This window comes from Osmerus mordax, chromosome 3, assembly GCF_038355195.1.
Source record: "Osmerus mordax isolate fOsmMor3 chromosome 3, fOsmMor3.pri, whole genome shotgun sequence".
Taxonomy (NCBI): Eukaryota; Metazoa; Chordata; class Actinopteri; order Osmeriformes; family Osmeridae; genus Osmerus; species Osmerus mordax.
The window spans coordinates 5,541,622-5,567,764 of record NC_090052.1 but is presented as its reverse complement, the minus strand read 5'-3'; the positions used below and the strand labels follow the sequence as shown (position 1 = coordinate 5,567,764).

Here is a 26,143-nt window from a genome sequence, read left to right as displayed (position 1 = left end):
GCCTGATCGCCTTTCTGCAGTAACAAAACACCAGCCCTGCAAAGCAGCCGTTGTATTTTGCTGTTTAGAATTAATTTGGGCATGATTAGAAAAAAAAATATCACAATGCGTAATAGTTTGTAGAATCATATTTTCTAAATGACAACGTGAACAAAGTTGTATGAAATTATGTGGTTTATCACACAGTCGCACATCCTAATGGTTTGAAATGTGAGCATACATTTTGTACAACTCAAAGACTGGTTTATGCGCTGGCATCAGTAGAACCGCTGGCTATGCCAGAGAAGACAATAGACATTGAAATATATAGGGGGCTGGAGAGGGAGGGAAGGAAGAAACCGGATTTTTGTGGTGGTGGTTGGTGTGACCCCCCCCCCCCCCCTCTCTCTCTGTATATATATATATATATATATATATACACCCTCCTCCCCTCTGTATCCTCCATCTCCCCCTCCTCCTCCCCTCCATTCCTCTCCCCCTCCGCGCTGGTCCTAGTCTCGAGGACTTGCTCGTGAAACGGGAGAAATAAACAGACACTGAGCAGAGGAAAAAAAGACACGGGGAGTGATAGCGTAGGCTACGATAATTTAAGACATCTCCTCCCTCCCCTTCCCCTTCACAATCTCTCCATCTTCATCCCTCGTCTTTTCTTTAATGGATAGAAATTATCCTGGTACAGGATTCGGTGATTTGGGCGCTGGAACGGGATGGAGTTACGAGAGATCGGCGAAGGCAAGGTAAGCATTTGTACCCCTGCATGTGCACCCATATACACTGGATGCATAAACATGCTTTGCTTGCTGTAACAATGCCCATGCCGATAGAGGCATTGCAATTCGTGCTCCCTCTATCGCTCTCACTGTATTCATATACATAGGTCTGCTCACTCAATTGTTTGGAAGTCTCAGGTACAGCCATTTGTATTGCATTAGCAAGGAAGGGGTGTCTTGAAAATGCAAGGAATGCGATTGAGAGTTAATGCGTGATACTGAAGGTAGACCGAGACAGAAAAGAGGGGGGAGTAGGGCGAAAAGAGGGGGATGGGTTTGAGTATACAGCTTGCTATCGAACGTATTATCAAAAATAAATAAAAATAGAAAAAAGCCTGTCTGCTGAAAATAAATTATTAAATTTAAATAGCTATTTAATGTTAATAGACTGAACATTGCTTATAAATTATTCCATGTATAATATTTACAAAACAATGACGGTTGCTAATTCGCTAGCTACCTCCTACAAAACAAATACATTTCGTAATGTGATGGTTGAAAGCTAGCTACTGTCGGCAGCTTGCATGGCTACTGTAAGTAGCTACTAGTCTAGCTCACTCACTGTTCAGAAATGCAATGGCTCTAGTGCTGCAAAGTCGAGTCGAAGTATGGTGCAGTGGTGGTTTTGTCGTCGTATAACCGTTCAGCGTCTTCTATATCTAGCTATTACCCAATGAAATAAACTTGAACGACGGTTTTGGTATTTACTATACAAAATAGCCAACATGTAATAATAAATATAATCTTTGCATTATTGCGTATAAAACGCGTTCAAAATATGACTGCAACCCAGTAGCTAGACTATCATACAAGCAATCTTGACAGTATCGTTACTAGTACTTGTAGTACAATTAATGGACTGCATAGTTGAATTAATAATTATCAAATGTAATTAATGAAATATCGTTCCAGCGACATTTAAATGACTAAATCAGGATGATTTAATATAGGATATACCTTGCAAGGTAGCTACAGTACCCATATTAAGAATAAAAACATACTGTGTTGTGTTGCTATGTTAAGTAGCTCTATGCATTTTCACTCGAACGTTAGCCAGCGAAACCATAATTGCTAGGTACACACTAGCAATGCTAGTGAACCAGCAAGCTAACGTCAGCTAATCCAAAAGCAACAAACTGGGTACTATACTGCAGACACATTAAGTTAATGCCAATTCACTGAGAATCTCTAGCTAAACTAGCATGTTGGATGTGAATCGTTTTAAACGAATGTCATTCATTTCTTGACATTGAGAGTTTTCAGATTAGGGTTTAATTAAAGTCATAGCAAACCATGCCAGATCATGTTTGCTATCGGCAGGTACTACCATCTAGCTTGGTATAAATAGCTAGCTTAGCTGGCATAGCTACTTTACTGTAGCCTAACCATGAAGTGACAAGCAAGCTAGCAGAGAGGGTACTTTGTAAGGAGTATCACAAGTGTCTTTCATTGGGCATCAATAAGTGGCATCTTAAGAAAACAACCAACATTGACAAAACATTAGTTAATTATTGTTAAAATGTTGCAAGTTAAAATAGCAGTTAATTATAATGCCCCAGTCTGTTGGTATAGAGGCCTACTTACGGTTGAAAGAAGGCGACCTGGCCACGCACATTACCAGTCGCCTTGACAACCAAATCAATCTTGGTAGACCATGCTAGCCTAGCCTAGCTACTTTGTTGCTTGAGCTTGATATTCACGTCCTTGATAAAGCATTGAGAAGGCAATGTTTAGCAAGGCCTTAGTTAATTTGAATTTTTTTCCATATTCCAAAGAAAAAGCCCACAGTTGGTTTAATCAGGGTTTTGTGTTTTTACTATTAACTCTTTGAAATATTCATTTGGATAAATGCCTCGTGGATACATGTGCTTTATCGGCTGAGTTGACAGTTAATAGGCCTTCTAGTAATGGAGTGTCCATAATTAGGTGCGATTGCTCTCAGCAAGGCTCCCTATTGTTATCTGACATATTATTATTATTTATTTCCTACCCTAACTTGTCAATCTTGCACCACATAGACGTCTCATTGTATGTCATTTTCTTACTCTATAGGCTACACATTAAAACAAATGCATACAATACAATTTATTGAAATGTTAATTCTTATATAGCCTATGGTTTGTCTATTATTACAGTACAATGAAATGAATCAATAGGCCTACATACGTTTTGAATTTGGATTTTTAAGTTAAATGTGTGCCAATGTGTAGATTACTCATACACCATCTCACAAACCCAATCATTTAACACAGAAAATGCATAGTATCCATATGTGTAAACATTTGCTTCATTTTGCTTCAAGTGTGCTTGCTTCAAAGCATAAACTCAAAAGAACTTGCTGCCATGATAAAATATAACATGTTTTCCATTTGTCAATTTGAAATAGCTATTTACTTTCATCCAGCCTTTCCCCATCAGATATGCCCCTCCTTTGTCACATCCCCTGTGTTGGAGTAGGCCTAGACCCAAACAAGCCGCCAGTTGTTTTATGGCTAAAGCCCAAAGTCAAGGGCATCTCCAATCCCAGAAGCTTAGTGATGTGGTCCAGGTATCTTATTGCATCCCACGCCCCAGTGCCACAGACAATATATATTTTGTGCATTTGAATCAGATGTGGAAAATATTTTTGACGCAAAATATTTGTGAAATCCAACACATCTTGAAATAACATTTGAATTTCATAAAATGTATTTATAAAAAATTCACTTATTCCAAGTGACCTGTGGTCAAATGTATCAAACTCTGTACATTCATCTGTAAAAGTACGCCCACGGAGAAAACCGGAAAACTACGTAGCCTACGCAACGTTTTTCTCAGATTTATGAACACTGCATACACGACCAATATCACACGTTCGTTTTCATCGGTCCAATCTCAATGTCCCCCCTAAACCATGAACCCTCACAGACTTAATGGACTTCACCTGTAAGTGACTTGAGTGCAAGAGGCTGCAAGGGCTAAAAATGGTTTGAATAAGAATGGGATGGTACTTTGTGGCACTATATATATCGAACTATATATATATATTATAAAACTTTTACAGTCGATTTGCTTGACTTTTGTTGGGCATTCCAACACAGGGCCCAGCTCACTCAGTACAGAGTTTCAAAAGAATAGCTGGAGGATATCTAGAACGGTTTATCAACCAGTCATAATTGTGGGCCAATAAATCGGCACAATCCCTGAACTCCCGCTTGCCTTAATCTCCCATTGGCAATGTCCTCCAAAAGCGCTAAAGCATTGTGCACCAATAGTATATGACAAATATACAGATAGGAAGTCCCTGCAGTGTGTGGTCAAGACGGCAGAGAAAATTATTGGATATAGTATTATTGGATATAGTATAAACTAAATAGTCTCCCGGCAATCGGTGACACATACATCAACAGATGCAGTACTGGGGCTACCAGCATTATGAATGACTTCCCACGCTGCCAATAGACTATTTGTCCCTCTCCCCTCAGGCAGGAGGCTGCGCAGCATCAGAACCAGAACAACCAGGTTAAAGAACAGCTTCTTCCCAGAAGCTGTCAGACTTATTAACTCTGCCACACTCCAGAACAGACAAACTGAACTTTTGATCTAAAAGTTACACTGAAATTGTTTTACTATGCTGCTAATTTCTCAGGTTCTTTAAGTATGTATCTATGTGTGTGTATGGTTGGTTATCTGTATCCATTGTATTTATTTATAATGAGTAGTTTAGTTATTTATTTGTGAGTGGTTTTAACCGGACCTCATTACCTAATTTCGTTCCAGCTCATGTACCATGTTTTTGGAATGACAATAAATGTATCCTTATCCTTATCTATATCACATTTGGAATAACTCATTTGTGGCCCCAATTCATACATGTTCTTTCTGGCTAAATAGGCTAAAGCAAGATAATTGGCATAATTTGTAATATAGCCTACAATTTTAGCCTAGATAGCCTACAATTTTCTCCTATTGTAAATCACGTAAAACTGTCATTTGTAATGCATGCACTTTCTCTCTGCCTTTCGGTCAGTGTGTCGCTATATCACATAAAAAATATACATACGCATGGGTTCTAAAGTGCGCAGAGGTACGCAGATTCTCACATGTTTTTTCATAAATCTGAAATTGTGTAAAAACACCCATACACATGTTTCTGCACCCATTTTCACGCGTAAGCGCCTTCTTACATTTGGCCCCTGGAGTTAAGAACCTGGCATAAATTAATTCTCATAGTACCAAATAGACAGAAATTCCACTACTCTGTAGCACACAAATATAGCTTCAGGTCTTAATATCTAGCAGATAAATTTGTTTAAAATGATTTTTTTAAATGACTTTCTTTGACAAGCTGAATTATATTTAGGTCTGGATATTAGGCTACCTTGGCTAGGGGTCATTTATCTTGCTGCATGATTAAGCTTCCACAAATGACTTTGTTGACATTTAGTTAGTGGTAGTGTAGGAGAAGACAGTGTTTTTATGGAGGAGGAAAAGACATGGAAAGAGAAGAGTGGGCTGGACAAGCAAAGGTGGGGAACATCTAGTGAGTGGATGGGAACAAGGGAAGAACGAGATTACTGGTTGAAAAATAAGGTGCGTAAAGGACCAGGGAGAAGAGATGGATAAGAGCAACAGAGAGGTTAGAAGCTCATTTGAAAATGCTGTGCTGTATAAGTACAACATACCCTATGTGTTTTACTGGCAATTCTGATCAACGATCCTTTGCACGGTGGAATATGTCGTTCAGTTGTACAAAGTAACAACTGCAGAGCTTTCCTGGTTGCCCACTGACAATATGCACGTCTCTGGTCAGCCTCAAGTTTTTTTTTGTATCTTCAAGGTAAAAATATTGCACCAATCATTCTTTCAACAATGTATTAAAATGTTGTGTTACAGCACTGTACAGCACTGTGCGGAAGCCTTACTGTGCAGAAGTCTTAGGCAACCAAGATCGGTATTCGTGCAGCAGTATGAAAGTGCAATTTTTGTGTTTAGTTGTCTCATTTCATTATTCCCTAAATAATTTTTGCTTTACTTAAATTTTTTTTTTTATTGTGCCTAAGACTTGTGCACAGTACTGTATAAGCAAGAGGGTCAAAGTTCAAGGCGCAATGTTATGATAAAGTAGTTGGTCCCTTTGTATGCATCCTGCATGCAACAGTACGTACTTTGTAAGGGCAGCTGCAGTATTCTAAAAGTAAAAGAAATTATGCAATTTGAGATGCAGGGACAATCTTCAGGCCAGCCACAACTGTCTGTGTGAATGAAGTAAGGTGATCACTAAAATAAATCACCAGCTAAAGTCCATTTATACAGTTATGGCTATAGCTCAACAAATATTTCCCCACCATGTACTGGAAACATATTCAAATATGAGGACACATGCTGTTTTTACATACACACCAATTACACATACACCCACGCACACACACACAGTGCTGGCTGGTCTGAAGTCTGAGTCAGAGTGGCATATGCTAGCAGTGCTGTGGCTAAATTTAGCACAGTGTCTGAAGAGGAGTCAGATACGCACTCAGCTCACCACACTTTTATCAATGAAAAAACTCTCGGTCTTGTCTTGTGGTTTTGTTGTCTGGCTATAACTGACTGCTACTGCTGATGGAATGTGAACGACTAGAAAGCTTGCCTGTAGTTGGATAAGCAATGGGGGGTCGACCAATCTACATGATCTCTTTATTCTCACCTAATAGGCCTTTCCTTGGGTGTCAATATACAGTGTAGGGCTATAGGAAAAGCAGCTTGTATACCTTTTTATACACTCCAAAAGTATTTTTTTAAAATAAATGATCAATTGTTCTATATATAGAACTTGGAGCAGGCAAGAAGATTGTGTATTTGTGTGTCAGATGTGTGGGGGTAGGGGAGAACAGGGGACTTTCTAAATTTTCAACCGATTTTGAAACGGTTTGGTTTGTTATCAACGTCAGAGATGTCGGTATGCCACTGCATACTTAAAAAAATAGAATAGAAGTATGCAGTGGCATAACGACATCTCTGACGTTGATAACAAACCAAACCGTTTCAAAATCGGTTGAAAATTGAGAAAGTTATGGTCATTTAAAAAGTACATGTAGCATCAACACAATGTTATGGGTGAGAGAGTTGACTGTCGCAAGATGGCCGCCACGGGCGGACGTTCTAGACTCCGCCGTAAGACATCTAGTGTTTATATATATCTATGGACGAAATGACCTGCTAGCAGATTTGAGTCCGTCACTTCCGCCTTAGATTCGCGGGTGCCGCGAGCAGATTTGCGTCCGTCACTTCTGCCAAGTGGTTAACGTAAGTGTTCCATTTGAGACAGCACTAATCAGCGACGGAGTGCACTACAGATGTAAGTGCACTGTATTGCAGTGCACTGTATTGCAGTGTACTTCGTAAAGTGTTCGGTAGTAGACACACCCCTAGTCTTTATATATATATCTATGGTCTGGCCTCGCTCCATTGACAAGCGTTGACTTCCTTGTAGGCGGGTACTCTGTTGAAGTTTAAAACTATTGGATCTGCCCAGAGCCACTCTGATCTGCCATAACCAATCACTAGCGTTCGCCTTAGCCAATTCCTTCACCACTACTGTAACAGAGCTAGCTGCCGTAGCTGGAAAATCAAACTGTTCCCGAACCCTGTGGGGAGGAGGGCCACAACATCATGGCCACCAACAAAACTTGTTCTTGCTCTGGCTTTAGCTTATGGATCTTCGGCAGCGTTGCCACAACGGACCGAATGGCTTTGCTCGCATCTTTCTCCGCCGCCACGCAAACTAGCGCACGACAACAACGTCATCGTTCTCAGCCACTCCCTCTGTTCGCTGATTGGCCGGTAGAAAATTAACCGGAGACATCTGACTTTCGTACCTCATGGCCAGACCTAGTACAGAAGCAAAATCAAAATTGAGCGGAAGTACGTAGGAGGGCAGAGCCAGGATATACGTACATAGTATAGATAATAATCTGAATGAGTTTTGCAAATATATTGTGCAAAATATTTTTTTCGAAAATTAACAAAATATTGGTGGGGATAATTGTGTCTTTCCCAAACTTTGGTCGTGACTAGGCCCTTTGGACCCTATGCAAACCTACGCCCTTGGCCTCAGTAATTTACTTTTCGCACTCGAAAAGTGCTTTCCGCACCTAACCGCGTCAAACGATGACGACATCACGTGAAATTTGGCAGTTCCATCAATGGTTGCGTGCTGAAGGTGCTGTCATAACTTGGAATGCAAATGTAGTCAGGGCTCAGAGAAAATCGCTTTGTTACTTTTGTCCCATGTTACTTTCGCCCTGGTTCTCCCCTAGTTTTGTCACTATACCAAAATTTTGACTTCGATACCAATACCAAGTTTAGTATCACAATACTTGATACCGAAACTATAGGCCTGCTTGAAACTTCGATACTTGATACCTAATAGATCACAAACGGACAGTCCACAAGGGTTGATCACATTTTCGAATTCAAAGTTTATTAGGCCCTAACAGCCAAAACGACAATGATTCTACCAACAGGCCATTTCCACTTATAAGTTACTCCAGCAGCCCAACTTTTTTGGCCAGGGCCATTAGCCTATGTTAACTATAGGCAATTCTATGTTCGCTAAATTTACGATTTTAGTGTGTCTTTTTAAATTGGCCCTTCTGTCTAACACTATAGAGACTGTTTTAAAAAACACCAAAATGAGACCCCCAAATAACTGTAGCTTAATAGTCGTTTTGGAACTCACATTTTGTAATATGTTTGCTTGTCATGCTGATGAGATAAAGGCACCGCAGACACATCAATGCTTTTCTTTAAATGTTAAACTTAAAAAACTGAAAAGGATAGGATATGAGGATCAATTACATAACATTTTATAAACATGCGACATGTAGGACAATATAGTAGCTAGCCTACTCTTCATAGCACGGAGTTTCTACGAGGAAATAATATACCCTTAGTGTATAGAGTGTATATAGAGAGGCAATCCATCACAATGGCCTGGGTGACACAGGAACCAGTGCATCGTGTTTGTTGATATTTAATTGGCCACAGCCATAATTTATTGAAATTGGGGGCAGAAAACTGGGCAGGTGACATCAGAGACATGTTAGAATGTATTACAACAGTGTATTATGTATTACCTCGGTTTATTATATAGTAATGGTATAATTAGATTTAATTGTAGAAAAAAGCTTCCAAAGAAATTGACTACATGAATGAAACTAGAGAGGGTACATTTCTGGGGAAATTGTGTATGTTCTATCTCACCTCCAAACCTATTGTTTAAACTAATATCAAACTTGTAATCAGAATTCTATGGAGCCCCTGAAGGGACCTGTGAAAAAAAGGACTCTTATCTAGTTTGAAAAACAGTATCACTCCAGTACAATATCATAGATATAAGGAAGTTGAATAGGAATTTTCATATTTTGGAAAATAAATATATCTGATGCAACTGCACACCTTGGAGTCAAAATCTGGATATAGCTGACCCCCTTCCATATAGGCGCTTTTGAGCCATTTATCAAATAAATGAAACATTTTCTTATTCTCTCTCCTTAATTTATTTCAGCCTGGTGTATGGGAGCTCCAGGTCCTCCCATCCAGACTCCGAGCTCCTCCATCGCCAGGCTTATGGCACACCCCACCCTCTGCAGGGCTATGCAACCAATCACCACCCAGGAAGTTCTGGACAGGGTGGAGCTTGGGGAGCGGCTGGACGGAGCCTAGGTAAGGTCAACTACCCAAGGGGTTTGTGAAATATATGGGGGTTCCATCCTTTATTATAGCTTGTCAAAGAAGGTATTGATATTGTTGTTTGGTTCCATATGCTTCACTAGAAGTGTACACCAGTGATCTTTTTTCTGAATTTTTTCTCCATCACTGTTAGATATGGTGATATATTTTTTCAAGTGATCACATAAATATTTTACAAAATAAGAAATACATGATGATATTTACTACAAAATAGGTGTTTTTCCTGTGGTACTTATTGTCACCTTTGATTCAACGCAAGTCAAATGATGGTTGAAGTACAATCATTTAGTACAGGACTGCTATAACTGTGTCTGTGTGAGTGTCATTTACCTGTCATTTAGCCTCATTCCTTGAATAATCAGTTCCTACTCAGACTGACTGTCCAGGTGGTTATGGTTGACTGTACTGGCACCTTCTCCCTCAGGCCTGTCAGGACTGTTTGATGCAGGGCTACACCACGCCAGTGCTTCTGGCCCCGACCCGTCTGTCATGAACCTGATTTCTGCGCTGGAGTCCCGGACACCACAGCCCCCCCCCTCGGCCTCTTCTCTCCTTTCTCAGTTCCGCACACCCTCCTGGCAAACTGGTGAGTGCGTGTATGTGTCTGTTCATTTGAATGTAGATGGGGGTTTCAATCGATCATTAATTGGTGTTGTTCTATGAAGTTACAGTGCAAAAAAATCTATTGATCTGTTTCATCATAGGAAGGACCAAACATAACACATTACACATCCAGGTCTTAAACAATTGCTAATTGACATTGCACATAAACAAATATCTGTAAACATTTTTTGAATTTCTTGCCACCTACTGTTTGTCATTCCCTTTCTGTTTCCCACAGCAATGCACACACCGAACCCAGCTGAACTTTTCATCTCTGGTGCCCTCCCTGGTTCTGGCTCCTTTCCCTCCTCATCAGCGCTGTCTGCCTATCAGCACCCGGCCTCTTTCTCCGGACGCTCCTTCACCCCATCCCTCTCCCTACAGGACACACCCACTTTCAACCCTACTACCAACGGGCTCCTGTCCCCCCATGACCCCTTACTGCACATTAAGACATCCTCCCAGTCCAGCTTAGGCTTTGATAGGCTGCTCTCTTCGCAAAGTGTTGCATACAGAGGGACTCAGGACCCTACAGGGCCCCCACCACAGGCCCCGTCCAACCCCTCCGGTCGTCACCTGCCCCCTCCCCAGTTCAACTTGCTGTCCTCTCAGCTTCAAGACCAGTCATCTCAGCTGTACAATGCCTCTGTCTTTTCCTCTGCGCCGGCCCCGCCACCACAGCCCCCGCAGGAGAGGGCTGTTCCGCGTCAGGACAGCGTCATCAAGCACTACCAGCGTTCCTCTCCAGCCCAGTCACAGCTCTCCTCCTCGGCACCCCACCCCCTGCAGCACTACCTCAGCTGCGGGGCAACTGGGTACCAACAGATGGCACATCACAGGCATGGAGGAGTGTCTTGCAGTCCTCTGGGTGACCAGAGTCCGTCCTCAGATGCCAAATCCTCGTCCCGGGCCGAGCAGGTGTACCGTCCCATCATCCAGACACCCTACACCTCCTCGGCCTCCTCCTCAGGATCCAAGGGGGCCAAAAGCTCAAGCTCCAGTAGCGGCTACTCCTCCTCAGGATCTGCGTCCTCTTCTTCCCGGACCCCCCACACCCCCCCCTCAGCATCCTCCACCTCTTCAACCTCTTCAAGCTCATCCTCAAACTCCAACCCCAACCCTGCCTCCAGCTCATCTTCTGCCCCTTCAAGACAACAGGCTCCTTCCCAGTCTGCACCGCCTCCTCCCCCCCCACCACTGCCACCCCCTCCAGTGTCCTCCACCCCTGTCCAACAGCCCCCACCCAAGCCCTGTCTCTCTGTTTATGGCTCCCCTGTTGCTTCCGTCAAGTCCAATCCAGGCGTCCCTGGCCAGACTCCTCCCCAGCAGCAGCAGCAGCCTCAGTCACAGTCCTACTCCCCCAGCCAGCCCCCTCCCTCACACCTCAGCCAGCCCTATGGAGGCTTCAGCTCTCCTCAGGCCCAGGACTTGAGCTCTGGAACGGGAGTCTCTGCGAAGGGTTATGGAGGCTTAGGGCCAGGGGCTCGCTCCTTCTCTGCTGAAGTAGTCTATGGGACAGACTCAGGGTATGGCTCACTGCCGTCCTCCCTCGGAGGAGGTGGCAGTCCCTCCCTGGTTTACGGGAGCCAAGGACACTCCCCAGCGATCCTGGGATCTGGAGGAGCTGGAGGGTCAGCGGGAAGCGGCCCTGCCTCAGGGGTCAGCGGAGGTGCCGCAGGAGGGGGGGTTGCAGGATCGGCAGGTGCGGCTAGCAGTGTAGGGAGTGGGGGTGCAGGCTCCTATCACCTGCCTGACTCCAGCCCCTCCCCATCCAACAACTCTGCTATTATTCGACCTGGACTACACTCCCCCGCCCCGGCCCGCCCTGCCCAGTCTCCTGGGGGACCGGGCGGCAGCAAATTCCTCTCCTCTGTCCTTTCGCCTGCTTTCCTATCTTCGCCACAAGGATACCCCGATACTCGGGCTCCGCAGCAGCAAAGCTACCACCCCACGCCCCCCAAGCCTAAACCAGATTCTGACATGCTGGGAATGGAGCGCTCCCAAGACGAGGATGAAGATGATGACGATGATTTTCTGATTCAGCACTTGTTACACGCCCAGAGTTCTCCCCATCCCTCCCAGCACCACACGCAGCAGCCCACACAGCAGCAACCTCCTCAGGCCATGTCTCAGCCCAGAGACTCCGGCAAAGGGCTGGCCTACGACATGAACAAGGCCTCTGAAGAGCGCTATCACCTTCAGAGTGTCATCCGCACCAATAGTGCAACCAACAGCACGGTACCTGTAACTGCAGGTGTGGGTGGCAGTGGTGGCGGGCTGGAGAGCCACCTGGAGTCAATGAAGAAGCAGCAGCAATCAAAGAACGAGCGGGTGCTGTCTAGTGTAGGTTCGGGTCGCGTGGGCGGTGACTCCCTCCAGCACCCCCACACACACCAACATGACTCGCTGGGTTCAGTGGTACACTATGGACGGGGTGACCCCTACTCGCACCCACACATGCAACACCCCCATCACACTGTGCACCAACAGCATGCCCAGCATGGCCAGCACTCCCAACATACTCACCAACATGCCCACGCCCATGGTCACCCCCACATGGAGCTTAAGAAGCCCCCTGATCCATCAGAATTACCATACCTGCGCAAGACTCCCGATGGCCAGCAGCAGCCACGGCAGTCCCAGTCCTCCCTCTCAATGATGGATGCCTCCCCTGACCAACCCCAGCAGCCGCCTTCCGCACACATGCTCCAGTCTGTCCTGTCCCATACCACCCGCAACAAGATGGACGCCCAGCAAGCTCCTCCTCAGCAGCAGCAGCAGCACCCAATGAGTCAGCAAGCTCTGCTGGGATCATCTGGAGGGACAGGGCCAGGCGGTGTCGACACCCACCCTCAGTCCCAGTCCTCTCAGCTGCAGCTCCAACTCCAGTCTCAGGCTTTGGAGGCCCACTATGGCCGGGGAGCCCAGCCTAGAGATCAAGCCAGCCAGAACTCAGTCTCCCCATTGGACATGCTGGAGCGCTCCCTATCACGGGCCAACAGTAGAGACAGTGGAGGTGCTTCGGAAAGAGGTGTCGGGGTTGGGGGAGGGGAAGGGGGTGGCAGCAATAGACATAGACAGCAGCAGCATAGGCTGCCAGCCCATCACCATCCCCAACAAACGGCGTCAGAGCTTCATGACTTCCTCTCTGAGCCCGACTTGGGCCTTTCTGCCCCTTCTCACCTGCACCACCTCAACCCGCACCATGCCCATCCCCATGTCCACAACCAACAGCAAGCCCACCCTCACCACCAGCTCCCACATCCCCATGCCCACCCACACGCCCACCAGTTAACGCCCAATGTGGGGTCCCAACAGCAGCAGCAGCCTCAACAAAGGGACCAAGAGGCTCAGCTCTCACAATCCCAGTTGGAGCAGCTCAAAGATCACCAGTTTGACACAGTGAGCCCAGTGGGGAAAGGAGGCCAGAACCAAGCTCAACAGCAGCAGCAGAGGTTTGTGCCTCTAACCTCCATCTGTTTCCCTGATTCCCTCCTCCAGGACGAAGACCGATCCTTCTTCCCAGGCATGGAAGACATGTTCTGCTCCGATGAATACAAGTCTAGCTGTGCGGGTGGGGTTGGGGCAGGCCACGGGGTGCAAGAGGGCATCCCTCAAGTCCGTGGGCAGGGGCAAGAGGGCCTGGAAGCAATCAAGGCAGGTGGTGGAGGAGGTGGTTATGACATGATGGGTCACCATAGCGACCAAGGGTATGGTCAGTACTGCCACGGTCTTTCAGAAGCTGGAAATGGGACCATGCACCTGGACTTGGACACTCTAAAGACCCACGAGCTACCCTCCACTGTAAACACTGAACAGCTTGGATTGATCCAGTCTCAAACCCCTGGCCTTGGTATGGGCGGTCCAACTGGAGTTCCTGCGGATGGCTCTGTCAACAAGATGATAGTAGGCCAGGGTGGAGGGGCAGGGGGGCTAACTTCTCCAATCTTCTGCTCATCACGGCCCAAAAAACTGCTAAAGACCAGCTCTTTCCACCTTCTGAAGCAGCGGCGTGAACCGCAGCCCCAGGCCAAAAAGAACTACGCTCAGGAGTACGAGTTTGAGGATGATGAGGACAAGGCCAATGTGCCGGCCGACATTCGTCTCAACAGTCGCCGCCTCCCTGATCTGCTTCCTGACCTGGTGTCTAGCTGCAGGAAGGGTGCTGCATCTGGCGTAGGTGGCCTCAGCCCATTGATGGGTGACATGGACTTCTGCCACAACACAGGATACGCCTCTTTAGGCCCCCCTCCGCAGCTTCTTCCTCATGACGGCCCCAAGAAAAGAGGCCGGAAGCCAACCAAACCCAAACGCGAAGGTCCACCACGGCCACGGGGGCGACCTCGCATCCGCCCTCTCCCAGAGCCCTCTTACTGCAGGGGGCTGATGGGAGCAGTGGGTGGTGAAAGTCGTAGGGGGCGAGGGCGGGGCAGGGGTCGTGGCAGGAGAGATGAAGGGATGATGGAGATGCACCGAGACATGAACAAAGTACCAAACCTTCAGTACCAACAACAACAACATCAACAACAACATCATCATCAACATCAGCAGTTCCACCAACAGCAACACCTTCAACACCACCCACACCAACACCACCACCAACAACAGCATCACCAGCATCAGCAGCAACAGCAACACTCACACCTCCAACAGCAACATCTGCACCATCAACAACAACAGCAACAACAACAACCACAGCCCCTGCATCAAGAGCCCATTAGGCCTATAAAGGTAATTTATTTCCTGAACCTGAATCAATTAGGAAAATCCATGCATTACTTTATTTGTGTGTGTCCCTGTGGTTTTGCCTGCTATGTTTTTCACAATACAAATCTAAAAATTAAGTAGCTGTCAAGCGAGCTTACTGCATAATATTTGGGTAGCTAATGACTCCAACAATGCAAAGCATGAAATAAGATGGGTAAAGAGTGGAGACAGGAGCTTCATTAATTGACAATTGAGCACCATTGAGTCATGTTTACCCATCAAAACGCTGCTTTGCTAGTCATATCCGCCTTTACGTATCCTTACCCCTATCCCCCATAATCGTTTTCTTACCTCTCTTTCAGATAAAGCTTCCTATCCCCTTGATACCTCCTTCAGATTCCTTGTTGAGGACAGACTCCCTGTCCAGCACTGATCCGGTTTTGTCTGATGGTTCGGTGGGCTCCGCTCCGTCCCTTGGCTTGAGTCCTGGACCAACAGCTGGGATTGACATGAACAAAAGCGACATGAATAGGTCCCAGGAGAAGATCAAGCAGAAAGCCCAAGAGGTGAGATGCAACCGGGTGTAATGTGGGATGTTATCAGACTACAGTAGGATTATTATAATTTTATTTTTTTATATATGCCTAGTTGATACTATCTGTGTCTGCAAGACGTATTATTTCTTCAGTCACAACGATTAGAAGGCTTCACCGGTATAATCTGACATTGATAATATAAATATGGTTTGGTTTTTTTTACTCTCATTTTATTATTGTTCTCTGTATGTCCACGCACAACTCACATTGTTGTTTGACGAAACATTGACTTCAGAGTCTATCTGACTAGCAGGAAAAGTATTTGTGTATACTTCTCACAGTTGCTTACAGTTTCTGCTGTGGGGATGTGTGGGGATCTTAGATTAGTCTCTGCTTACAAATATAATGTTATTTGTTTGTCTGGCAAATATGGTTATTTACTGACTTTTGAATAATATATTGTCAAAGTCAATTTAATGTTAATTTCACTGCTGATTCTATAGAAATGGCACTAAGGGTGTCCAAGAAAGGGGAGGGTTATCACAATGTTGTGTGTCATCTTCCATGTCACACTTAAGCAATAAGCCCCAAGAGGCTGTGTTTTTGCGCTGATTTTAGAACAGGTAAGGGGGTTTTAGGCAAACACGGACTCGCGGGGCTTATTGCTTTTCTAAAACTGTTACTGCAAATATTTGATATGGTTTCATAAATAAAGACAATTACATTTAAGAAACAAAATAGTTTAATAATAAACCATCCTTCTTCCGCCACTACAAAGTATAGTTCCTACATAAATCGTTGCAACGCAACAGCCAGATGGAACACTTGCGCTACTGACAAAAAAGGGTGCTTATTTATTCACATTAATTTGTATATCGCCATTAATTTTTGAAATAGTTTTCAAACGGGCTCCTCTTTGCTGGTACAGCGACAGGGGTATCTTAATGTTGACGCTTCAGTGTCCCAGATGTTGTTGCAAGGATGTTGCTCCACTCCTTCCTCTCACTGTAATTTGGACGCCAGTACGATTTCAGTGATGACTCGCACCTATGTCCCATCACTGCCATAATCTCTCTCCCCTCTAGGCCAGCGTCAGGGAGTTTTTGTACGGTGGTGCTTCGCAAGCAGTGATTTGTGTATATCGCGGCTTCGCTGCTTTACATATCCTAAGAATGCTTTACGACTAGGTTGCTTGCTACCTTGTAACGTCTTTTTTAATAATATTCGATGCACAGTAATATAGAATGTTATAATAGACTGTTATGAGGACAACTTGAAAGGTAATGCTGGATTTTACAACGGCATGGAACGCGATATAGCCAATCACAATCAAGGATTGGAACAATCCGTTTTAGAATATCCTATACCTACACTTTGGAGGGAGTTCTAGGGTTATTTCGGAGGAAACACCTTTCCTAAAAAAATAATCTTACAATTTATTGCCTAAAAGATACATTTGTTGTTTAATATGTAGTAGACTAAGTATAATATAATTTAAAATCACAAAATAAAACTATTATTATTATTATAATTATTAACAATTATTTTTAATTTCACTGGAAATCGAAGACATCAGTGAAATCTTGATGGTTGCTCCTTGACATGTCCTTTTTGCTTTGTCTATCATGGAGGTATTGAGTGGTGCTCGAGACAGTCTTTTGTCTGAGGTAGATGTTCTGATTTCCATCTGTTTATTTCTCCTAGTTGGTTGCAGTAAAAGTAAGATGGCGGTAGGTAGTTGCCTCAGCAACAGCGAGAATGTGAATGCAGGAAAGTGCCCAGTGAAATGAGGTGTGGACTGTGAGTGCAATTTGCACAGGCTGAGGGGGCAAAGAGGAGAAGGGAAACATGTCCCCTCCTCTTTTATATCTCCACACTCACCTCACTGTCTTTCTATTATCTGATTGAATATGCTTATTGTAACAGGTGAGTTTAAATATCAAACCACTGCCTTTAATCAAGCCACTACCCAAGCACTAAATACTAAACCAGTGTTTCTACATCAGTCCTAAACATTTTATATGCTGCAGGGGCTTTAATTTGGCTTTTTGTAGCATGCAGGCCACATGAATATTGTTCCAATATAGGTACATAAAAGTATAGTCATGTGAACAGGGTAACCCCCTTTTATCCTTTTCAGTTATAATTGAATTGAACTGGGCATATCTTGAAATGGACAATGCTTGTATTGTTTGTTGTCTCCACCATGCAATCAGCATAGCTAGCAAAAAAAAAAAAAATGCAGTTTGTGTACAGCAGTCTTCCTTTGATGTTTCAACACAGATGACATGGGACAGAGACATTGAGGACCAGATCACACCAGAAGCCTGGGCTGCTATGCAGAAACTGTCCAGTTCAGTAAGTTTCCAGAATCCTACAACTCATCACAACCCGGCTCATAGTACCATTTATAATTCATAAGTCATATATTTGCAAGTCATAACTCAGAGGTGCCTTCAGTTGTGCAGCAAAAACCCATAGACTCTACCTTAATCTTTTGCCCAATCTTTAGAGATGGGCAAAAAGCTTCTGAAACTATATATCTCTGAATAACAATTTGCACTGGCAGTCACTAAAGATACATGTAGGGAGTTGGTGATATTTGTTCCTAAACAAAAAAATATTAAGATCATGTACTGCACAGAAGATAAAACCTGTTAATATTTTGTTTTAAGGAGGGTGGGAGGAGGGTTTGTGTGTGCATGTTAGATGCCAATAGAGGGCGAAATTAAAACTTGAGCAGTGATTGACGGCCAGACCTTTCTGACTGACAAAAGAAGAGAAAGGGGGAGAGGAGAGAAGGCTGTTGCCAGGGTATCTGTTGCCACGGTTACTCAATTATAGTTTGGTGCTCTTGGACTCCCCCTGCTGTTGGTTATAGTAAACTTCCTCAATTTAGGTCAACAGAAATGTTGCAACCCCCACAATGATAATTGTATGAAGATTGAAAAATCCATTAGTTGATACTATGGCTATAATATTATTAGATTATGTTAAGTATTAAATTATTTGACTACAAGCGAATGTTTATCCTTTTTCTGATTTTATTTTCAATATTCTACTATCTACTCTTCTGCTTTCTTCTCCTCTCCTCTTGCCATAATGCTCCAGGCGGATGACAAGACAGAGTTTAAGCCTGGCTTCATGGCCTCCTTCTTGGACTTTCTCAAGACAGGAAAGAAGCAGCCTGGAGGACCAGGGTCAGGCCTGCAGGGCCTGAGCCCAGTGGGAGAGGCTCAGTCCACCGACACCATCTCTTTGAAGGGTGGCATCCGCCCGCTATCCCCGCCTCCTCCACCACCTCTGGCTCCACCACCAGCCTTTGGGGAAGGGGAAGGAGAGGGGGGATTAGCCCTTGGCAACTGCCCCAGCCCCTGCAAGCGTCTGGATGAGGAACTGAAGAGGAACCTGGAGACACTGCCCTCTTTTTCTTCCGATGAGGAGGACTCTGTCAGCAAAAACCAGGACCTCCAGAAGAGCATCTCTTCGGCCATCTCTGCCCTTTACGACACGCCCCACTCTTTGGTCGCTGCCATTGCTGTGGCTCCGCCCCTGCGCACACCTTCCCCGTCCAGTCCACAAGTTCGGCCTGTGAGCCCATCCATGCCAGTCACCCCTACTGCACAGGCACAGACTTATGTGGGCCATATGGAGGTTGAGGGAAACGAACGTACACACACACAGCTTCTCACCCACAACGACACACAGCCTCATATAGAGTCCCCAGAGCAGAATCAGCCTAAGGCCATGGATAGAGAAGAGAGGGAAGAGGAGGAGGATGAGGAAGAGATGGAGGATGAGCAGAGGGAAGAGGAGAGTGTAGAAAGGAGACTCGTAGAGGAGGAGGACGAAGAAGAGAGAGACCATGACTTTGCAATGCTAGATGCTCCTAAAGTGGAAGGTGATCTACATTTTTGTGTGTGTCCATCTTTTTGGTCTTTCTCTCTAGCCTTTTTTCTTAATATTCTAATATTTGATTTCCTCTCCTCTATCCACAGACTCCCCATCTGGGCCTCCCCTTGGCCCAGTGCCAACCTCCCCTCCATCCCTGTCCCTCTCCCCACCCACCTCATCCTCTCCCTCCCCTCCCCCGCCACTGTCCCTCCCCTCACCTCTTCCCCCACAGCACCATGAGGAAGAGGAGCAGGAACTCCAGGGAGCATTGCATCCTCTACAGCTCCACCCTGACCGTGCTACCTCCTCCCCAACCCCCTTCAACCCCCCACCAATTCTCCCCTCGCCGTCCTCTCCACCTCTGCCTGCCCTCCCCCCTTCCTCCTCCACCACACCACCTCCATCCTCCTCCCCTCCTGACCAGGACCAGGACCCAGACATGGACCCAGAGACTGCCCAGCCCTCCTCCTCCTCCCCTTCTTCTTGCCCACCATCGCCCCCCACCCCGGAGGACGCAACTACCCCCCAGATCACCTCGCTTCATCTTGCTAAGAAGCAGGCGAACGCTGCCATTGCTGGTGAGAGCGAGGAGGAGGACAGCGAGAGTGGTGGGGAGGGCATCTTTCGGGAGAGGGATGAATTTGTGGTCCGGACTGAAGATATCGGCACACTCAAGGTGAGCAGCAGACTGCCTGGCTTATTGAGTGTAGCATGGTGCTTCTGGCTATATTGTTGTGGGTTTCATTTCAAGATTGTTATAGGTGATTCGTTCATATCTACACATTCACAGTTACCTTGAATTATTACCTTATATATAATAAATGTTTTTTGGAGTCACAGGTGTGGCGAAATATGAGGTGCACAACACAGTGGTTGAACACAAAAGCCTCAGAGAGGCAGATTTATTGGGAGAGCTCAGAGAGGGTAGCTAGCGATCAGACGTTGCGCTGCAGGAAACGGGCTGTTAACTGTCTGTGGTGCCTGGGCAGTTGGGTTTGTCTTCTGTACAATCTTCGTGTTAGAATACAATTTCTAGTTTGTCCTCTTACCAGTTCTCTTCATGCACCTCTGGCACACGTTATAGGATGGCTGATCAGGGGTCATTGGGGTCATCTGTGCCTCATCCGCCTCTGGCCGATGTATCCTTGCGCTCCTGGGTCCTTGTACTTTCCGTTATAAATGAGTGATTGTGTGCTGGGGCAGCACAGAGACCACCCACGTCATTGTCTCTCGCCCACAAAATGATGCGCTACTCCAAGGAGGACGCAGAGGACCTGACCAGAGGGCATGCATCAGGGAGAGGCTGTCTGCATTGCCATGGTAGTCTTGGAGAGACAGGAACCATCGGGTTACTCTGGCGTTTGTGTCCTTTGCCATGGCCTTCTACTCCAGGAGGGCATGGTCGGTGATTAGTAGGAAATTATGTCCAAAGAGGTAGTAACGCAACTCATCGACCACCCACTTGATGGCCAGGGCCTCTCTTTCGAAGGCCGTATATCGGCATTCTGTATGGGGTCCATTTCCTGTTGATGAAGATGACTGGGTGTTCTTCCTGTGACAGGACTGCCGTGTTAAGTGAGTGGTTGTGCAATGGGGCTGCACAAAGACCACCCACGCCACACAGGGTTTGGTGAATTAGCTGTTACAGCAAATGAATCATGTTTTAGCTGCTGTTCTGTTTAACTGTCACACACACATACTGACAAACTACTTTGTGTGTGTCCAGATGGCCTTACAGACAGGCCGGGAACCCCCCCCCATCTGGAGGGTCCAAAAGGCCCTGCTACAGAAGTTCAGCCCAGAGATTAAAGATGGACAGAGACAGTTTTGTGCCACCAGCAATGTGAGTCCACATTCTCTTTAACCCCCCAACGACCCATCGTTGTGCTGCGACAACTTTACCCAATACAAAAACAAATAAAAAGCATTTTATTTTAACCTTCGGGCTGTGGGGGGTGTGATACAGCCCGATGGTTAAAAGAACATGCTTCACTTTATTTTTGTATGAGGTAAAGTTGTCGAAACACGTGGGGGGGTCACAATGACTGAAGGGTCACAATGATCCGAAGATAACACAAGGGTTAAGACCACAATCTTGTTGCTTCCCTTTAAGGCTGGTAATAGATCTTGTATAAAAAACATTGTATTGGACAAATACAATTCTGATGCTTTTTATTATTCATTTGAAAGTGACTTTTTTGTGTGTTTAGGTGTTAAGTGGCTTTTTTTTTTCTTTTTCTTTTTCCATCTAGTATCTGGGTTACTTTGGTGATGCAAAAATGCGGTACCAGCGCTTGTATGTGAAGTTCTTAGAGAATGTAAATAAAAAGGATTATGTTCGAGTCTGCTCAAGAAAGCCCTGGCACAGACCTGGTCTCACTTTGAGGTATGTCAGTCTCAATGGCCATACCCGTACAACCTAATAAGACCCGTAACAGTTATACATTGTATGTTTATATATTATGAATACACTTAAAAACATTGTGAAAGTTCTATGGATATTGAGTAGCTTTTTTACTATTTGAAATATAAATGACTAATTGTATTTAATTTACGTAGCCAAATCATAACAATTGGATGTCAGGCCCTGATATAATGAACCTTTCAAGAGTTAGCTCTAAACTGTGAGTCTTCTGATTGTCTCTTGACAGGCGCCAGTCCCTCCCTAAGCCAACAACTCCTGCTCTCAGTCAGACTCCTCCCAGAGTGGAGAGAGATGACAGAGAGAAGGACAGACAGCGGGAGAGAGAGCAGAAGGAACAGAGAGAAAGAGACCGGGAGCAGAAGGAGAAAGAGAAGGAACAGAAAGAGAAGGAGCGGGAGCAGAAAGAGAGGGAGCTGAAGGAATTGAGAGAAAGAGAGAGGGAGCAGAAAGAGAGGGAGGTGAAGGAGAAAGAGAAAAGGGACAAGGAAAAGGAGAAAGAAAGGGAGCAGAAGGAGCAGAGAGAAAAAGAGAGGGAACATAAAGAGAGAGAGCAGAATGAGAGGGAGCTGAAGGAGAGAGCGAGGGAACAGAAAGAGAGGCAACTGAAGGAGAGAGAAAGGGAGCAAAAAGAGAGGCTGCTGAAGGAGAGAGAAAGGGAGCAAAAAGAGAGGCTGCTGAAGGAGAGAGAAAGGGAGCAAAAAGAGAAAGAGCTCAAAGAAAAAGAAAGAAGGGAAAAGGAGAAAGAGAAGGAAAGGGAGCAGAAGGAGAAAGAGAGAAGGGAAAAGGAATTGAGGGAGAGGAGGGAACGGGAGAGAGAGAGGGAGTTGAGGGAAAGAGAAAAGAAGGAAAATGAGAAAGAGAGGGAGATGAAGGAGAAAGAGAGGGAACAGAAAGAGAGGGAGATGAAGGAGAAAGAGAGGGAGCAGAAAGAGAGGGAGATGAAGGAAAAAGAGCAAAGGGAAAAAGAGCAGGAGAGAGAGTTGAAAGACAGAGAGAAGAGGGAAAGAGAGAAAGAGAGGGAGCTAAGGGAGAGAGAACGGAGGGAAAAAGAGAAGGAGAAAGAGCTGAAGGAGAGAGAAAGACGGGAAAGAGATAAAGAGAGGGAACAGAAGGAGAAAGAGAGAGAACTAAAGGAAAGAGAGCGCCGGGAAAGGGAGAAAGAGAAGGAGAGAGAAAAGGACAAACAACGAGATAGAGAGCGAGAAAAAGAACAGAGGGAAAGGGAGGAGAAAGAGAAGAAACATCAGGTGGAGAAGGTAGAGAGGAGATGTAGTGGACTGGAGCTAGGGAGAGAGCAGGAGAAAAGAGGGGGAGAGAAGAAGGTGGATCGTCCATCTAGGGCAAGGCCTATGAAAGTAAAAGCTGAACCACCGCCCAAGAAGAGGAAGAAGTGGTTGAAGGATATACCCTCCTCCTCGGAGTCCGACTCCTCCCCTGACCAACCCAGTGAGGATGAAGGTGAGGAACCCAGATATTGTAATGTATGTTTAATGCATTTAATGGTAAAATATCAACATCATGGTGATAAAACACTCTCTCTGTCCTGCAGCCTCAGTGAGAGGTGGCATGAACAGCCGGGCCATGAGGGAGATGTTCAGGAGCTATGTGGAGATGCTAGTCAGCACCGCCCTGGACCCTGACATGATCCAGGCCCTGGAGGACACACACGGTCAGAGGAAGGAGGGAGAGGGCAGAGGGGAGGGAGAGAAGGGCAACATGGATACTGCGAACCATGAGAGTTTGTGATAAAGAGAGTGAAAGTGCTATAGTGTGAGAGATACTTGTGGACTAGGGTTAAAGGGTCTTAATAAATGAATTAATAAAATATAAATGGGCAGTTTTCTGTTAGGCAAAGTGATGTATGTGTGCATGGCAACTTTTGTAAACGTTTGAAATGGATTGGAAGCTTTCAGAGAATGTTTTAGTGCAGTTAGAAATTTAGCAATGCTTTGTAAACACAAACTATACCTACACCTTTTTATAATGGTGTATTTGAGATAAGATGTTGTCCCAGCTAACAAAATTACATTCCAGAACGTGACCACAATGTTATTTTAGTCTCCACAAAGTCATGGTTACGTACCTGTGGTGTCAATTGACGAGAGCTACGTCCCAAGTGTATTTAGGACATAGAAATGTGGGGGCCTCTGAATATCCTAATGATGTTATTTAGTAACATTATAAAAGTTGCCTGAACATACACACGATTAGATCCCCTATTGGCACTGTAAGTAACGTTATGAGGATTATATAAGCACTATATGCGCTATTTGCACATAGGCCACATAATTGAAAAGGGGAACTTGTGGTTGAATGACAGAGAGAAAATATGAACTGAGGATGATGTTAGAGTTGATGTCAGTCCTGGGAATACAAGGAAGTGACGCAGACTTGTCCTCTTGTCTGCCCTTCCTTAGATGAACTGTACCTCCCGCCCATGAGGAAAATTGACAGCCTCCTCAACGAACAGAAGAGGAGACTGTTGAGGAGAGTCAACATGAGTGCTCAGCACCAGGTATGTTAATACGCCCCTTAATTTTTCAACAGACTTGTTCTAATCTGTTTTAATTATATTTTATTATTTTTATACTCTGCTCCTTCTACTACTTTCCTCCAACAGTCTGTCCCTTCCATGTTCTGAAATCTTCAACAACAAACCACTATCTTTTTAATTTCCCTGCAGGAGGTTCTCCACATGTTTCCGAAAATGACGGCTGATACCTTGGACTCTGGAGCAGTTAAACTGCACCTTGGGGGTGAGGGCTACAATCGCAAAACTCTAAACCGGGTCAAGAGAAGCATGCCCAAGCAACAGGTATGAAGCAAATCTGTGTGTTGTCCCACCAAATAGCTAGTTCGACAGTGTTCACGTCCTTTTAGACATTTTCCCACTTCTGATGCTAGGGTGGAAAATGCAAAGAAATTAAAGAGTTTATCAAACTACAATGTGTGTTGTAACTGTATCCACCCTTCCCTCTCTTTCTCTCAACATCAGGATCTAAAGCTCTCTACTGAGACGTGTCGAATCTACAGCCTTTACCATTCCCTCCACCACTACAAATACCACACCTTCCTGCACTGCAAGAAGGAGGTAAGACTAGTGTGGATGAGCCCGAAAGTGTTGCAAGAAGCATGTCTGTAACTGGCTAACTGATAAACAAATTCACATTGTGGTCTTAACACACATTTAATAATAACATTTGATATTATGAAAAGCAAAAAATAAAGTAAAAAGCAAAGGAAAGTGCAGTCAGATATGATACACTGTAATAATAATAATAAACCTCTGGTGTGGTACCATAATACCTATGTATACTAAGCCCCAATTCTCTTCTGTGATCTGACAGACGGACAGTATTGAGCAGGCAACCGAGGACCCTGGCCAGGAGGAGGTAGTTCAGCAATGTATGGCCAACCAGGGCTGGCTGGAGACCCTTTTCAACTCCTTCATAGAGTTGCTCACTCTGAGCACCAACACCTGAACAGGAGATCACTAGCCAGGAATGAAATGAAGACATAATAAACCGTATTGGGAGACAAAAAGAGGTTGAAAGCGGAGAAAACTGAACTGTACCAAGACAAGACAGAAAAAACGGACGTCCTAAACCCACTCAGTCCTTGCCCAGCGAGGAAACAGCCGGTGTTCTTTGTCTTTTCTTTTTTAAGAAGGATGGATTTTAACTTAAATTTGTGCTACAAACTCTTTTTAACACTTAGTTTATTCCCTTATAAAGTATCTCTTGGCTCAATGAGAGAAGACGAGCAGAGGAGGCAATGTGAAAATTGTGAATGTGTGAAGGGCTCTGTCCTGACCTGTGGAGGGCAGCAGGAGCACTATGGTGAATCGGCTAGCACTACAGGAGAGACTACTCTTTTGACCTACATTCAAACATGCATACATGCACACATACACACAATATATAAATATGTATTAATAATTATGATTTGTATTATTTATACAAGGACATTTTTAACATTATTGTCCCCAGATGGGATTGCAGTTATTGATTTAAATGATAATATTTGATTTGGGTATACATGAAATGGCCCAACCACAATCCTTGGCTATAACCCCCTTTGACAGCTGAAGGGGGAACAGTTATGAAAAGCAGAGTTGAGTGGTACGAAACAAACAAGTGTTTGATGTTCCTTATTTACCGTCTGCTTACATTTGGAAAGTGTATTTAAAGTTAAGCAAACTTCTTTCTGTTGGTTCTTCAAAAGACAATAAGAAAGGATTTTATGCCAGAATAAAAATAAAGTAACTGTGCACTTTCTGAAAGCAAGTGTGTCAGTGTTGGAATTACGATTATAAAGCGTGTTTACTGTATGTCTTTTTTATCTGTTGTTAATTATGATAATTATAATTTGCTGAAACTCTTACAGAGCATTTTTGTTTGTAAATATTGTACAGCTTCTTCAGTCAAATTCCCATTCCCTCTTCTGTACATGAAACTTCCTGTATTTGACAACAGCTAATA

General features: G+C 44.8%; 1 protein-coding gene across 1 annotated transcript; it reads left to right on the top strand.

Moving 5' to 3' along the window:
• The first annotated feature begins 654 nt into the window (after positions 1-654).
• On the top strand, positions 655-26,143 carry prr12b (proline rich 12b). The gene is made up of 17 exons (XM_067233585.1): positions 655-737; positions 9,313-9,470; positions 9,922-10,083; positions 10,339-14,831; positions 15,170-15,373; positions 17,627-17,701; positions 18,455-19,244; positions 19,342-19,913; positions 20,964-21,080; positions 21,490-21,623; positions 21,889-22,176; positions 22,240-23,120; positions 23,212-23,331; positions 24,080-24,177; positions 24,346-24,477; positions 24,658-24,753; positions 25,010-26,143. The coding sequence occupies exons 1-17, from the start codon at positions 655-657 to the stop codon at positions 25,142-25,144; spliced, it is 8,538 nt and encodes a 2,845-aa protein (XP_067089686.1). The 3' UTR covers positions 25,145-26,143.